The sequence below is a fragment of the Balaenoptera ricei genome, chromosome 12 (genome assembly GCF_028023285.1).
Source record: "Balaenoptera ricei isolate mBalRic1 chromosome 12, mBalRic1.hap2, whole genome shotgun sequence".
Taxonomy (NCBI): Eukaryota; Metazoa; Chordata; class Mammalia; order Artiodactyla; family Balaenopteridae; genus Balaenoptera; species Balaenoptera ricei.
Window position 1 is genome coordinate 86,062,526 of NC_082650.1, and position 15,944 is coordinate 86,078,469.

Genomic DNA, 15,944 nt, shown 5'->3' on the forward strand with positions numbered 1-15,944 from the left:
CATGGATGGACACAGAAATTGTCATACTGAGTGAAGTGAGCCAGAAGGAGAAAGACAAGTATCATATGATATTACTTATATGTTGAATCTAAAATATGATATAAATGCACTTACTCACAAAACAGAAACAGACTCACAGACATAGAGAACAGACTTTGGGTTGCCAAGGGGGAGGTGGGTGGGGAAGGGATGGATTGGGAGGTTGGGATTAGCAGATGCAAACTATTATTTACAGTACGGATAAACAACAAGGTCCTACTGTATAGCACAGGGAACTATATTCAATATCTTGTAATAAACCATAAGGGACAAGAATATGAAAAATAATATATATATATATGAAACTTAATCACTTTGTTGTACAACAGAAACTAACACAACATTATAAATCAACTGTACTTCAATAAAATAAATTTTTAAAAAGTAAGGTCAATTCTGCAGTATATTCCCCTTTCACCATCCACAGAACACTGACCTAGGTCAAAATAAATGTACATAAACCTGAAGTAAAAGTGTAAGAATATACATACAGAAAGCCTGAGACATCCAGCACAGAATCTTAAAAAGTTCTTCAACACGTACAATCTATTCAATCTAACCCATACCCAACAGTAAACTGATATGAAAGAGGAATTACCACTTGACAAGTATATGGCCCCTTATTCAGCTAATTTAAAGTGAATAATTTATTAAATCCAGTGACACTAAAATCATCAGTCTGTTTCTCCCGATTCTTTTCTAGCAAAAGTTGAGGGAATGACCCTAAGCTAATTTCTCTGCTCACTTTTGAATTAAGGTCGTCTTTTAGCTATTTCAAACTCTATCACTTTGCCCACATTGCTTTTTGTGCTAAAGACATTTATGAGCTATTTAATGAGAAAGAAAGGAAAATGGAAGGAAGGTAAATATAACCTCAGGTCAAACCCTGGACTCATTTTACCTTTGACCTCTTCGCCAAATTCTCACCCTGGTGGCTGAAACCCTGGACACACCGCCCTGCTAGCACGATATGATGGATGGATTCGTCTACAAGAACCCATCTCCGTGGGACCTCTAGTAGCTGCAATCATCACAGGAAAAGATGCTCTGGGGATTCTTCTATAGTTTTACAAAGTAAAGTTAATAATGCCACCTTTCCTTGGTACAGCACTTTGAAGTTTAGGGTGCCTCTACCATCATGTGAAAGCCTTGTAGGTTAGAAGGGCAGACATTATCACTTTCACCTTACACAGGAAGAAACTGGGGTGCGGATGAGTTAACTTGTTGATGTTTACACCTACAGAAAGTGTCCGTGTTAAGAGCAGAATCTAGTCTACTGCTCTATCTAACTATCTGATGCTCACCTCCCCTTCTGGTCACGGCAGTTTTAAAATGGTAGGAACTAAGCCAAGGTCGGGCTGAAGCAGAAGACTCTCTCTTTACTCTACCCAACAGCCCAATTCCTGACCCAACTCTCATACCTGACACAGTGGTATTATTGTTGAATTGAATATCACATGATGCTTTGTTAGAAATAGCCTACCGAACATACAAAATTCAGAACAATAGTAGAGAGAAGAGAGAACCTCATGGTTCAGGAGCGTGGTGGGAAGATGAGAAGGCATTCGAGAGCACTGCCAGCTAATGAGCCAGATCAGAGAGCCCAGGTGCACATGGGGTTAGCCAGTCACCTGTGGCCCGTTCCAGAGACTGGAGTCCTCGGAAAAGGCTGGAAAATGCCACTAGCCACGTGACCTCTTTCTTGCCCCTTTAGTTTATTTTCTGGACTCCAGGATCAAATGTCATCAGGAAAGGGTTTGGAAGGCATTGAGCTAGTTCTGGGAATTTCACTAACAGAAACTAATAGAATAGTCACAAGGTAGACCTCTCAAGAGGTGAGCATGGGGCAGGGTGAAATATGTAACGTATCCAGCCAAACGCCCAAATGTTAAGCTCCTTCCCCAACGGAAGAGGGAAACAAACCATAATAGCCAAAGCTTGATGCACTTTTGAAAAGACTTATAAGAACACTAAAGGTTTGGAGTCCGTGTATGTGGGTTCTGGGTTCTATTACTTCAATTGCCTCGTGCCTCAGGCCAACTTAGTTCAACTCTCAGGACCAGCTCTAAAATACCCAACTCCCATCATAGGACAAAATGTAGAAGTTGTTTAAAGATATAAAATAGTCCATAACAATAAATGAACTGCAGTTCAATGAACTTTACAATCCATGCTACAGCAAGCTCATCCATCTGCATATTGCAGATGTAGGAAGATAGTAATATTATTGCAGGAATTGCTGCTTTATATCTTTGCAGGAAGCTGGCTCTTGCTGCGCAGGTTAAATTCACACTACTCTCTCATCTGACCGGTTGGGCAAGTAACACTCCCAAGGTGCTGTGTTTCTATTCAAGTCTGCAGGGGCACCTAGAGCCCACACTGGTTTCCATATTCTACTCCAGACTTAGTAATCTATTTACCTCAGCAATGGTGTGCCTCACTTCTGGTTAAGAAGGAATACACAGAGGTAAAAGAGAGTCAAGACAGGCTGGCCAAAATGTGAACTAAGTGTTATGTTTCTTACCCTCTATTCTCTTTGACAACGCCTCACTTCTTTCATTTTTTTTTTTTTTTTTCTTTAGGCTTCCCTTTTCTGAATTTTCTCCATGAGCATTTGGGCATGCACATTTACTAAGATAGGTTTTTGTTGAAAGCAGAAAACTGCAATGGTTCTGGGATAACCTTCCCTAAATGTAACCCTATCCATTAGGGGTGTGAAGGAGACTAGACATTTCCTCTCCCCGACTTTACTACTTAACACAGCATCTGGGACCATGTAGACACCTGCTCATGCTTTAGCAGCTTTCTCAAATTACTCTTTGCTTTTTCTCTTTTCCCTTCTTACCCACCTCTGCCTCAGCAACGGGAGAGAATATTTTGGGGTGTAAGACATGAAAATCTTTGCAAACCTCAATGAAACATGATACCTGCATTCTGGGGACTCTGCCCTCACTCCACCCCAGCTGCCCCCAACTATCTTTCCTTCTTTTCCCAGTTGCTAATTGAGCCTTCTGGATATGTTTTGGGTCACAATATTATAACTGGTTGGAGATAGAAAAAAGAGAAAGAAAAGCTGAAGGTGCAAGGGTTCTACCCCTCTACTTTGTCTCTCCTCTCACAAAGGAAGTAGGTATTACAGATGTTTGAAGAGCTAGTGGGCATTAGGTTCCCTGTTAAGAGAGAGGGAGAAGTCCAAAGTCAATATTCTTTATAAATCAAATCACACAATGAATTGCAGGATTTGTAAAAAAAAAAAAAAAAAAAAAGAACCTCCTAGAATCCCAATTTAATTTTCTGGCCCACATTTATACAATTTAAGAGGCAGGACTAGAATTTGAACCCTGAATGCTCAGATCCAACATTAATGGACTTACAATTGTGCTTTTTATTATCTTCAAACTGGGGACAATGTCCTTGCCCTCAATTCACTGGGAAACTCTATTAAGAGTGTGGGTGAAGCTCCAGGGTCTCCTATAATCAGCAGCTGATCTTCTGAATCAGCCTAACCTGCCAAACCCCTCCTCTGAAACTGAGGGACGAACAGGCATTAATCTAAGGAAAAGGTAGATGAAGTACAGGCTTCTTGTTGGTAAAAGGACAGTGCAGCGTGTGGGACGATACTTGGACTTAGAATAAAAGGTCTGGGTTTGAATCCTGGCTGGGCCATATTACGTGAGTAGGTTCAAGGTATTCCAGGAACCCTCTAAGGGCTGGATGAGTATTTGTGGGTTATATGACCCTACTTACCTTATGCACAAGCTGTTTGTGAGAATCCAAATATACATATATTGAACTTGAACACAGTTCAACTCTTTGGCATTTGGTTCAATAACCATTTAGAATAATGGCCAGCATGAGGTAAATGCTCAATAAATGTTGGTAGTTCTATTAAATATTCCCACACGGTTCTCAATTCCCAGCCGCTAGCCATCCTTTTCAGTCTCTGCTTCTATATTTTTTCTCTTGCCTTGCTACTCTGTAATTCCTTTCTCTATGAAGCTTTTATAAAAGTGGAATAAGATTTTAGATCTAATGAGATCTTCTCTGATTTAGGTCCCAGATAACGCAGTTTTCAACCCATGTAATATACTGGCTTTTGGTGTCTGATGACAGTTACTTGAAGAAGTATTCATTGAGGAAGCTAGGTTTCAAAAGACTTCTAGAACACACACTCACACCCATACCTACACACATCTACACACACCTACACACACACCCCAAAACCCTACTAAGATTAAGAAAGACCTTCTTTCTGCAGGGAATTAAATCAACCATTAGAAATTATTTTCAGGAGTCAATTAAGTTTTGTTAGATGGCAAAGGTATTTGAAATCAGTGCACTTTGCCAACAAAATGAATTATTTTTATGACAAAGTACTTATAATTTCAAAGAAAAAATTTTCCTGAAATCTTGAGGTGAAAGTAGCTTCATTATCCTTTTCCATTTATACATATTTAAAGACATTATCAAGGCCAAATTCAAGTAGTAATATACAACCAAGCCTGACGAAACTGTACGAATATATTTTAATTGATATTTTATAATGTTTCTTTGGTGTATTCGCCCATCAGTTTTCTCTCTCCTCTCTACTAGTGCCTGTTTTTACAAATTGTTAACAGAGAGCACACACAGGAAGTAGGGAGCTCAGGCGATGGCTCTACAGTAATGACCAAGGGGAAGTTTAAGTCTAAATGCTGAGTTACCAGGACTTTAGCTTCGCAGGGCCTGTTGTGGGACTAAATTCTCAGATATGTGATATAACGACCGTGCGCTACTGCCAAAACTCATCTCCAATTTAACGACTATTTCACAAGGCTTGTGAAAAGCCTCCTGTGTTCCAGTCTACCTTTCTGCAAAGTTTAGAAAGGGCCACCATCCACGACTCTGTGTCATTAAGCTCCCATATAGGTGTGTCATCTGAATAACCCCTACAGTCCTCAGTTTTTAAGACATAAACCGCCCTCTAGAAAAAAGTACATCTCTGTTGCACTAATTTGTGGACAACATGACAGACTTCCATGGCAGCAAACTGGGATTCCAGAACATCCCCAGTCTGCCACCGCACAGGCCACGACATTAGCAGCGGAGGCTGATTGATAAAGTTAGTGCCGAGGCCTGGGCTTGCAGAGGCTGTGGTGTGACAGCACCACACACTGCAATATTTAGAGAATCCTTGCAAGAAAGGAACAGCACGTGCGTGCCAGGGACAGCAGTCACGGCACAGCAGTGGGAAAGATGCTTTTGACGTGAACAGTTGGACGGTGTCCTTCATTTTTATTCGTCCATAGAAGCCTGTAGGATCTGATCCCTCCTAGAACTCCCCCTTCCCTGCTTAGGGACCCTCTCTCCACCAGCCCTGAAACAGCCAGTGAAGAGGAGCGACGCCCACTGACTTGCCCTGCGCCTTCCCTTCCCGGTCGGACCTGTCAGGCAGCAGCCCATGTTTTCCATCGCCTGCTGGAGGTCTCTGTGCACCTGCTGTCTGCAGTGAACACCGAAAGGAACGGGAGCAAAACGGTGCATGCTGACCAGCAGAAGACGTGTCCGGGACAGGTGGCGGGGGGCTGTGACGGGTGAGGACAAGACGGACTGACAACCAGACAGACAGACAGCAGCACCAGCAGACACCATGCATTACTTCCAGTCTCAGACGAGGGGAAAAGCCTGCAGCGCCAGGGACCTTCCGCCAGGGACAGGCAGCAGATTCACGAGGTTCTGCTTCCTGCACGCCTGCAGGCTTCAAGCCCCTGTTTTTTGGATAAGAAGGGGCAGGGAATCCAGAAACCTGCTGCTCTTCAGAGAAGCAGGCCAGCTCCGGCCTTCCGAGTTAATGGGCCCTCTCTCTCTGAGTCTACGATAAAAGGGCAGGGATGACTGGATCGCTCCTCTTGTGCTGTGACCAGCCCTCGCTGCTCTCCCTCAACGCCCCCTCTCCCATCTGGGCGGCAGCTGCGCTAGCGGAGACCCGGCAGGCTGGGGATGTAGCCCCTCCGGTTCTCTGCTGCCAGCCTCTGCTGCTTCCCTCCTGTGACAGCACCTCCTCTTCAGGAGGCCATCCCGGGGGGCGGGGGAGAGGCGGGAGGGCGTGCGCTGGGCCCGGGTTGGGGTACGGGGGTGCCGCCCCTTTGCCGCCCCTCCTTTGCTCTCCGCTGTAACTCCACATGCAACAGGCTCCCTCGGGCTCTTCACTCCAACCTTCCGCCCCAGATACACCTCCTGGCCTTAACGCGGGGAGCCAGGGAACTAGTCCCCATCAGGGCCTCTAGATTTCCTCACTGCCAAGTTGAAAACTTTCCCCAATACAGGAGGACCTCTCGGGGAAGGCGGGGTTCACGTCCCCTCCAGCTCCACTGCACGGGGATGGCAAGGAGGCGCGGGAGGCCAGCACCTTGTGAGCAGTTTCGCCCGAGACTAAGGCAGGTGGCAGGGCAGTGTCACACGCGCCTGCCTCGCCAGCCACCAGCCCCGTCCCCTCCCCAGACCCCGGAAAACGGGGCGCTGGACGGAGATCCCCTGAAGGGTTGATGGGCTTTAAAGAAGGGGGGATGTGTGCAAATAATCAGACCCCTTATGGTACGGCTTGCACCAGGAAACGAGAAGGCCCTGGAACTACTCCCTTGGAAACCAGTAAAGAGGAACCTCTATTTTATTCAGGCCAGAGTCCCCATCAGCTTCTCCTATTATTAAAAACTTTGCATTGCCAGTGGCATCGTATACGGGGAGGAAAATCTGTCTTCACACAGGTATTCCGTGTAGAAGACCCCGAAGCAAAGGTTAGAGAGACGCTGAAGAAGCAGGTTACCAAAGATGGCAACTGCCCAAAAAAAAAAGACCCAACCCCGAGCTGTGAGATGAATGAGTAGCAAAATGAACACTCAAAATAAGCATTTTTCTTACACCAATACTGACACCCTTGGCTGGGGCAATCCCAACCGGCTCGACAACTCCAGGGAAAGAAGAGCTTTTCCCGGCGGCTCTTCGCCCACCTGCCCTTCCTGCCGCTCAGCTTCTGCCCCTCACCTGCTCCCGGCCCAGGGCCCTGCCTTCCACTCGGGCGGAATCGGCTCTTTGCAGCCTTGCACATCCCACCCCGGCTGGCGCCGTCCCCCCAGTCCTCCCGGCACCGCGGTCCCCAGCCGCCCTCTCCGGGCTCCTCGGTTCAGGGCTCAGCGCAGCCCCGCCCGCCAGCTGTCCTCGCAGCCTCCTCCCCGCCCCGGCCCCGCGCCCCCCGGCCCCCGGCCCCCGGCCCGCCTCTAAGCCACACTCGGCCGCTAGGAGCGGGTGGCGGCGGGGAGCGGCCCGGTGGAGGCACGCATGGCGCGGCCGCGCTGGCTTACTTGAGCATGGCTTCTTCCTTCTCCTCCTCCTCCTTCTGCCGGTCCATCACTGCCATGATGATGTTCCTCTCCTCCTCGGTCAGGTGGCTCAGGTCGGGCAGCTCGGGCATCGGGGGAGGCACGGTGGGCGGGCGGGGACCGCGGGGCCCCACGGCCGAGGACATCTTCGCGGCCTGCCCGCCCCTCGGCTGGCCTGGGCTCGGCGCGGGCGCGCCTTCCGACGCACGCCCGGCGGCTGCGCCCCTGCTCGGCTCACCGCGGAGCCCTCGCGGCGGCGGCGGCGGCGGCAGCGGGGCAGGGGAGCGCGCGAGCCCGGGCTGTCATGGTCCTCCGCCTCCACCCAGCCCCGGATGCTGCCTTTGTTTTGGTGGCCCTGGCGAGGCGCGGGCGCCCGGGCGCTTCCCGCAGCCCAGCCTCCCGGGCGGGGGCGGGGGCGGGGGCGGGGGCTCGGGCGCGCGGGGGGCTCGGAGGCTCGGGCTCGGCCGCCTCCGTGCGCGGTGCGGGAGGAGAGTTTGGGTGTCGCTTAGGCGGAGTCCCGCGGCTCGGCTCCGGTGATGCTGTCGCGCTCGCAGACACGGCCGCCAGCCCAGCCGCTCGGCCCGGAGCCGCTCCGCCCACGGCGCCCACCCGCCCACTCCCGGTCCCAGCCCCGCGCCCCGCCGCCCCCGCGCGCTCCAGCCCAGGTACCCTCCCCCGTGACTCATCCTGCCTCGCCGGGTCCCCCGTCTCTGTCAGCCTCGCCAGCCCTAGTTTCCCACGGGTGGCATTAATCATCATCATCCTCGCTCCATCTTCGTCGTGGAGCATTCGTATTATCGGAGCAGCCCCGATGTTCTGAACAGGACGGAACACCCTCTGCGTGCATTTTCCCCCTTCCACCGTCTCCTTCTCATTTAGTGGTCAAGTGTTCATAGCCACAGCGATGTGGCTCTTAAGATAATTTTGATACACACACCCCCCTCCAACAGCCTGGATTTTCTGGGTCCATTGTACACAGTCTTTCTTGACCCGTCCTCAGTAAGACTGCTCTGCAATGTACCTGAACCGCCCCTCCAGGGACCCCACAGCACGGCAAATCTTTAATTTGTCGTTTGGGGCTCTTGGTCGCCCATGCCATCTCATAACCGCACTTCTCTGCTGCTTGCCAATGGATTATCTACTCTAATTCCTCTAATGATGCTCTGGTATCACCAGGCACTCACTTCTTAGCCGCTGTAGGTACTTCTCAAGAAACACTGATCCCAGATTTAAAAAAAAACAAACAAATGAATAAACACACACAACCTAGTGTAAGGAGCTTCTGCTTAATGCCTGGCCCAATGATAAGCATTAAGGATGAGCTCCTCTTGCTGATAACGGCAAAAATAAATACACAATCCTTTCAAAACAGTTCATGTTATCAGCTTTCAAACCTGGAGACTGAATTTGGCTAATATATTTATAAAAGAATCAATCTAGAGAAGAGTTCAAATCGAACAAAAATTTCTCTTCGCAATGGTGATGAGAAAAATTGATATGTTTCTCTCCTGCAGAATTCTTTCTATAAGTCCAGAAGGGATCTAGCATTAATTTTTTTCCCTCCAAACCTAACTTTGTTAATAAAGAAGATAAGGATGATGATATTTATGAATCCTAAAAAATCCTAAAATCTTCAAGTTTAAAAAATTTAAGAGCTTAATTGCTTGACCACCTGCTGAATGTGGGTGTTGCTTCTACCTGGACACATCCATGTGAATAATGTCAGTGATGGAAGGCTCACTACCACTCAATTTTATCCCTATGTCTAAAGCCCCCTCCTACCGGAAAATCTTTCAACTCCCTGAGATGGCCATCATATGGCCTTCAATTTTCTCTAGAGTAAACCTTCCCAGTTTACCCAACCAGTAACCCTGTAGCATGATTTCAAATTCTGGCCATTCTGGTCACCTGCCTTTGGACACACTGGTTTTGTTTTCACTAGCCTTCCTGATTGGTGGTATCAAGAATACACGGAAAGGGCTTCCCTGGTGGCGCAGTGGTTGAGAATCTGCCTGCCAATGCAGGGGACACGGGTTCGAGCCCTGGTCTGGGAAGATCCCACATGCCGCGGAGCAACTAGGCCCGTGAGCCACAACTACTGAGCCTGCGCGTCTGGAGCCTGTGCTCCGCAACAAGAGAGGCCACGATAGTGAGAGGCCCGCGCACCGCGATGAAGAGTGGCCCCCGCTTGCCACAACTAGAGAAAGCCCTCGCACAGAAACGAAGACCCAACACAACAACAACAAAAAATTAATTAATTAAAAAAAGAATAGCTCTTTAAAAAAAAAAGAATACACGGAAAGAACTGAGAAGAGTGCCTGGCACTTAGTAACTGCCTTATAATCATTGTTTTTATTTGCACAACTTAACATTGGCCTAGCTTTTTGGTAGCCATGTCGGTTCCGAGGATGTCACTGAAATAAACACATAGTCCACAGAAATTTCCAGTCCTTTTTCGTAAGTGCTTCTCCCTAGCCAGATTTCCTTTTTCCTCTAATTAAGCAATTGATGAAAGCACTCTAATCAGCATCTTTTCTTCATTTTTAAAAAATTGTCACTATTTCCCACAGACCAGCGTATTTTCAGGAGGGAAAAAATGAGTTTGAATTCTGGCTCTAACCAGTGATTTCATGATCTTGGCCAAATCACTTATCCTCTTTGAACCTCTGTTTCTTCATCTAGAAAGAGGGGTAAAGATATTTACCTCAAAATAGAAGAGGGATGTTAAATGAGAAGGCATATTTGAAGTATCTAGCTACGTGCCTGATACTTTCTGGTTCTCTTTTTCTTTTTTCTTGCTCTCTCTAAGGGATGCTTTAGGCCATCTCTCCATGATTAATGTATGGAGAGGAGGAGAAAGGTAGGTGATACATTCATTCTATCAGATGCCTGCATCTCTGCTGGTCCATGTGGTGATACAACAAAGGCCTTGTCCTCACAAGGTAGATAATCAAGTTGGTCCTCATGAAATTCTTGGAATATTACTCAGCCATAAAAAGAAACGAAATTGAGTTATTTGTAGTGAGGTGGATGGAGTTAGAGTCTGTCATACAGAGTGAAGTAAGTCAGAAAGAGAAAAACAAATACAGTATGCTAACACATATATATGGAATCTAAGGAAAAAAAAAAAAAAGGTCATGAAGAACCTAGTGGCAAGACGGGAATAAAGACACAGACCTACTAGAGAATGGACTTGAGGATATGGGGAGGGGGAAGGGTAAGCTGGGACAAAGTGAGAGAGTGGCACGGACATATATACACTACCAAACGTAAAATAGATAGCTAGTGGGAAGCAGCCGCATAGCACAGGGAGATCAGCTCGGTGCTTTGTGACCACCTAGAGGGGTGGGATAGGGAGGATGGGAGGGAGGGAGATGCAAGAGGGAAGAGATATGGGAACATATGTATATGTATAACTGATTCACTTTGTTATACAGCAGAAACTAACACACCATTGTAAAGCAATTATACTCCAATAAAGATGTTAAAAAAAAAAAAAGAAAAGAAATGAGAAATCCTCAGTAGCCATTAGAACTAGCTGAATAAAGTTCTTGAAGGCAGGGGCCTAATGAACAATTAGCAGTGTTGTTTTCGTCTGCTGGGGCTGCTATAACAAAACACCACAGGCTGGGTGGCTTAAACAACAGAAATTTATTTTCTCACAGCCCTGGAGGCTAGAAATCCACAATCAAGGTGTTGGCAAGATTGATTTTTCCTGAGGCCTCTCTCCTTGGCTACCTTCTTGCTGTGTCCTCACATGGCCTGTTGTCTGTGCATGCCCATCCCTGGCATCTGTCCCTCCGCTTATAAGGACATCATTCCTGTTGGGTTAGGGCCCACACCCTTATGACCTCATTTAACCTTAATCACCTCTTCAAAGGTCCTATCTTCAAATATAGTCACCTTCTTAGGTACTAGGGATTAGGACTTTGACATATGAATTTTAGGGGGGCACACAATTCAGTCCATTGCAAGTGGTTTCCATCTATTAGAATTACTTTGGGAAGTGGTGATTGATATGTTATCTAGATGATTTAATGAAAAGAAGTCTGGTCTCAATCATCTTTTTGTTCATAACCTCTTCCTTGCTGCTTGATAATTATGTGTGAAATCAGTGAGTGAGTAAATGAATAAAGAAGTGAATGAATTGACCAATAAATTAGTAGATGCCATGGTACACCCATCAGTGTCTCCCTTTCTGTCAGGGATCTCATCCATCATGGAGGGGTTGAAATGCAAGAGAAGTATACTTCTACAAATTTGCTTCCAGAAAAGCAGAACTTACGTGCACTTAAGTAAGCAAATAAACACTAAGTAGATGTACCAAAGTGTGTGGCACAGATGATTAGTTCTTGAAGACACTCTACAAAAAATACCCAATAAACTTAGAAAAATGTGCACAATACCTCCCTCTTAGAAACTCGCAAGGCACCTTAAGAAAGAAAAGGTTCTAAGAAGCAATTATTTACTGCAGTAATGAAATGTGTTTTACTTGGTTTGGCTTGGCATTTCCTAAATGTATTTGGACGGTAATAAAACTGCCCACTCTCCTAAGGGAGGAAACATGCTTTAGACAAGTATTGGGAAAAATCCCAACTTACGAGCTTGGTATCCAGAGGTATTGACTTGAGAGACCATGAAACTTCTCCTGTGATGTCCCTTGCCCAACCAATGAAGTGCATAGAAAAATGTCTTAAATCTCTATTCATAAGATATGTATCAGATGCCCTTCAGGTCAACCTTATGTTGAACCTTATGAACCTTATGTTCAGGGTACAAGTCAGAAGTGATGACTTAGACACAGCTCGTCTCCCATAAACTTCTTAGCTCTCTTTTCTACTGATACTCTAAGATCATCTCTCAGAATATGCCTAAAATTGGACATCAGTGTTAACTGCTAATTTAACTTAATAGCTAAGATTATAACTTCAAAGTGGAAAATCATTGAAATGGGGTCATTTTCAAATCCTTACCCTACCATCTGACAGATGTAGTGGGTTTAAAACTGTGCCTCTCCCTGCTCCCCCCAAAAAATTCATGTCCACTCAGAACCTCAGAATGTGACTGTATATGGAAATGGGTCTTTACAGATGAAATTGGTTAAAATAGATCATATTGTACTAGGATGGGTGCTAAATCCAATGACTTTTGTCTTCATAAGAGGAGAGAGGCACACACACACAGAGAGCAAGGCCATGTGGAAAGAGAGGCAGAGGAGGAATTGATGCACCCCCAGAGCGAGGAACGCCAGGAGCCACCGGAAGCTGGAAGAGGCAGGAAGCTTTCTCCTCTGCAGACTTCAGGGGAAGCATGGCCCTGCTGACACCTGGCTTTTGGACTTCTAGCCTCCACAGCTGTGAGAGACTAAATCTCTGTCGTTTCATGCGGCTTTGCAGCTTGTGGTACATTGCTACAGAAGCCCTAGAAAGCAGATACGATATTTACGTGAGTTTGGATCAAGTACACCTTGCTGAGCCTTCTCTTGCTCATCTATAAAATGGAAATAACACTGTCTGCCCTCCAGGGCTTTGGTAAGGTTGAAAGCTGGGCGCTGAGGCTATGGGAGCGAACGTCAAATTTAAGGTAATTGTCCTAGAGGGACTGGCCAAGTATGGCTCATGAGTCAAATGCAGACCAAAGCCTGTTTTTGTGAATAAAGTTTTACTGGAACACAGCCACATCCATTGATCCATGTATTATCTCTAGCTGCCTTCATGCTACCATGGTAGAGTGGAAGCCACAGGGACCATATGTCCAGAGAAGCCTAAAATATTTACTATCTGCCTTGCTGCAGAAAAAGATTTGTCCACCTCTGCTCCAGCTGCTAACAATGTGGTTGGAAGAGAGAGGCATAAGTAAACACACAAGAACAGCTGGACTTCGGTAATTGTTCTAGAAAATACCTTGCTGGATAGAGTAGAGAGTAAACTGTGGGGAGCGGGCAGTCATGGAGTCCTAAGGAGGGGTCCTGTGAGCAGGGATTTGAAGAAGAAGAAGGAATTGCCTAAGAAGGGCTGGGCACAGAATGTTCCAAGGTGAGGAAGGCAGTCGACACACGGCCCCAAGTCAGGAAGGGGCAGAGCCCTGGAGGAACAGGAGGTGGGCCAGGGAGGCGGGATCACTAGGAAGAGAGGAGAAAACGCGGGAGATGAGCTCCTACAGGGAATTTCTACTCCAGGGAATTAGCAAGTGACTCTTTTGTGATGTCAGAATTCTGTATAACTCCAGTTGTAATTATTGAAGGGTTTTTAATTTCTGGAAAATAAAAGAATTAGGAATACCTTCAACATCAATTGAGATGCAGTCTTGCCTAACCACTGAACTGCAACATTGAGTCTTGATTTAAGTTATCACCACCTCCTCCTAGATATTATTCACATCATTGTCATGGGCACCACCATAATCTGTTACACAAGAACAGTTTCTATATAAGGTGATCGTGTGTCCCGGTTTATCCAGGACCATCTGAGTCAATGCTTCCTGTACTGGCATTATTATCAACAGCATCTTCTTTCACTTAAAAGTGTCCTAGTTTGTATGACAAATTATATGGTCACCCTATTTATACATAGTTATAATAATTTGCAAAAATGTCATCTTTCTGGTTTCAGAGAACATTGGGCTCTCAAATGATTTCACTCAAAGAATTTGGCTGAAACTGGATATCAGATTTTGGCTCAAATTCAGCCAAATACCTATTTTAATCTGATTTTTGGTAATATTCCACTATTGTCATTTATTTCGTGAGGAACTGAGCGTGTGGGAAAGTCTTTGACCTTGGACTTAGAAGAAGGGACATCATTCTGTGCTCTCCAGGTGGGTAACACTAGCCTTGGACATACTTCTTCCAAGCAATTAATATTTTATTTTGACATCTTTATTGGAGTATAATTGCTTTACAATGGTGTGTTAGTTTCTGCTTTATAACAAAGTGAATCAGCTATACATATACATATATCCCCATATCTGCTCCCTCTTGAGCCTCCCTCCCACCCTTCTTATCCCACCCCTCTAGGTGGTCACAAAGAACCGAGCTGATCTCCCTGTGCTATGCAGCTGCTTCCCACTAGCTAGCTATTTTACATTTGGTAGTATATATATGTCCATGCCACTCTCTCACTTCGGTCCCAGCTTACCCTTCCCCCTCCACGTGTCCTCAAATCCATTCTGTACATTTGCGTCTTTATTCCTTTCCGGCCCCAAGGTTCTTCAGAAATATTTCTTTTTTTTTTTAGATTTCATATATATGTGTTAGCATATGGTATTTGTTTCTCTCTTTCTGACTCATTTCACTCTGTATGACAGACACTAGGTCCATCCACCTCACTACAAATAGTACAATTTCGTTTCATTTTATGGCTGAGTAATATTCCATTGTATATATGTACCACATCTTCTTTATCCATGCATCTGTCAATGGACACTTAGGTTGCTTACATGTCCTGGCTATTGTAAATAGTGCTGCAATGAACACTGTGGTCCATGACTCTTTTTGAATTATAGTTTCTCAGGGTATATGCCCAAGAGTGGGATTGCTGGGTTGTATGGTAGTTCTATCTTTAGTTTTTTAAGGAAATTCCATACTGTTTTCCATAGAGGCTGTATCAATTTACATTCCCACCAACAGTGCAAGAGGGTTCCCTTTTCTCCACACCCTCTCCATTATCTATTGTTTGTAGATTTTTTTTTAACTTTTTTTAAAATTAATTAATCAATTTATTTATTTTTGGCTGTGTTGGGTCTTTGTTTCTGTGTGAGGGCTTTCTCTAGTTGCGGCAAGCGGGGACCACTCTTCATCGCGGTGCGCGGGCATCTCACTATCACTGCCTCTCTTGTTGCGGAGCACAGGCTCCAGACGTGCAGGCTCAGTACTTGTGGCTCATGGGCCTAGTTGCTCTGCGGCATGTGGGATCTTCCTAGACCAGGGCTCGAACCCGTGTCCCCTGCATTGGCAGGCAGGTTCTCAACCACTGCGCCACCAGGGAAGCCCCGTTTGTAGATTTTTTGATGATGGCCATTCTGACTGGTGTGAGGTGATACCTCATTGTAGTTTTGATTTGCCTTTCTCTAATGACTAGTGATGTTGAGCATCCTTTCATGTGTTTGTTGGCAATCTGTTTATCTTTGGAGAAATGTCTGTTTAGGTCTTCTGCCCATCTTTGGATTGTGTTGTTTGCTTTTTTGATATTGAGCTGCATGAGCTGCTTGTAAATTTTGGAGATTAATCCTTTGTCAGTTGCTTCATTTGCAAATATGTTCTCCCATTCTGAGGGTTGTCTTTTCATCTTGTTTATGGTATACTTTGCTGTGCAAAAGTTTTTAAGTTTCATTAGGTCTCATTTGTTTATTTTTGTTTTTATTCCCATTCCTCTAGAAGGTGGGGTCAAAAAAGGATCTTGCTGTGATTTATGTCATAGAGTGTTCTGCCTATGTTTTCCTCTAAGAGTTTTATAGTGTCTGGCCTTACATTTAGGTTTTAATCCATTTGGAGTTTTTTTTTTGTGTATGGTGTTAGAGAGTGTTCTAATTTCATTCTTTTACATGTAGCTG

The 15,944-nt window shown here is 45.7% G+C and overlaps 1 protein-coding gene across 7 annotated transcripts in view; it reads right to left on the bottom strand.

The window, feature by feature from the left end:
* The window catches only part of RIMS1 (regulating synaptic membrane exocytosis 1), a 472,918-nt gene extending 465,348 nt beyond the window's left edge, over window positions 1-7,570 (bottom strand). For all 7 annotated transcript variants that reach the window (XM_059941806.1, XM_059941803.1, XM_059941808.1 and 4 more), the window contains exon 1: window positions 7,377-7,570. In XM_059941806.1, the coding sequence (XP_059797789.1) occupies window positions 7,377-7,540 (164 nt within the window). In that variant the 5' untranslated portion in view covers window positions 7,541-7,570. The remainder of the gene's footprint in view (window positions 1-7,376) is intronic.
* Between the last annotated feature and the right edge of the window lie 8,374 nt (window positions 7,571-15,944).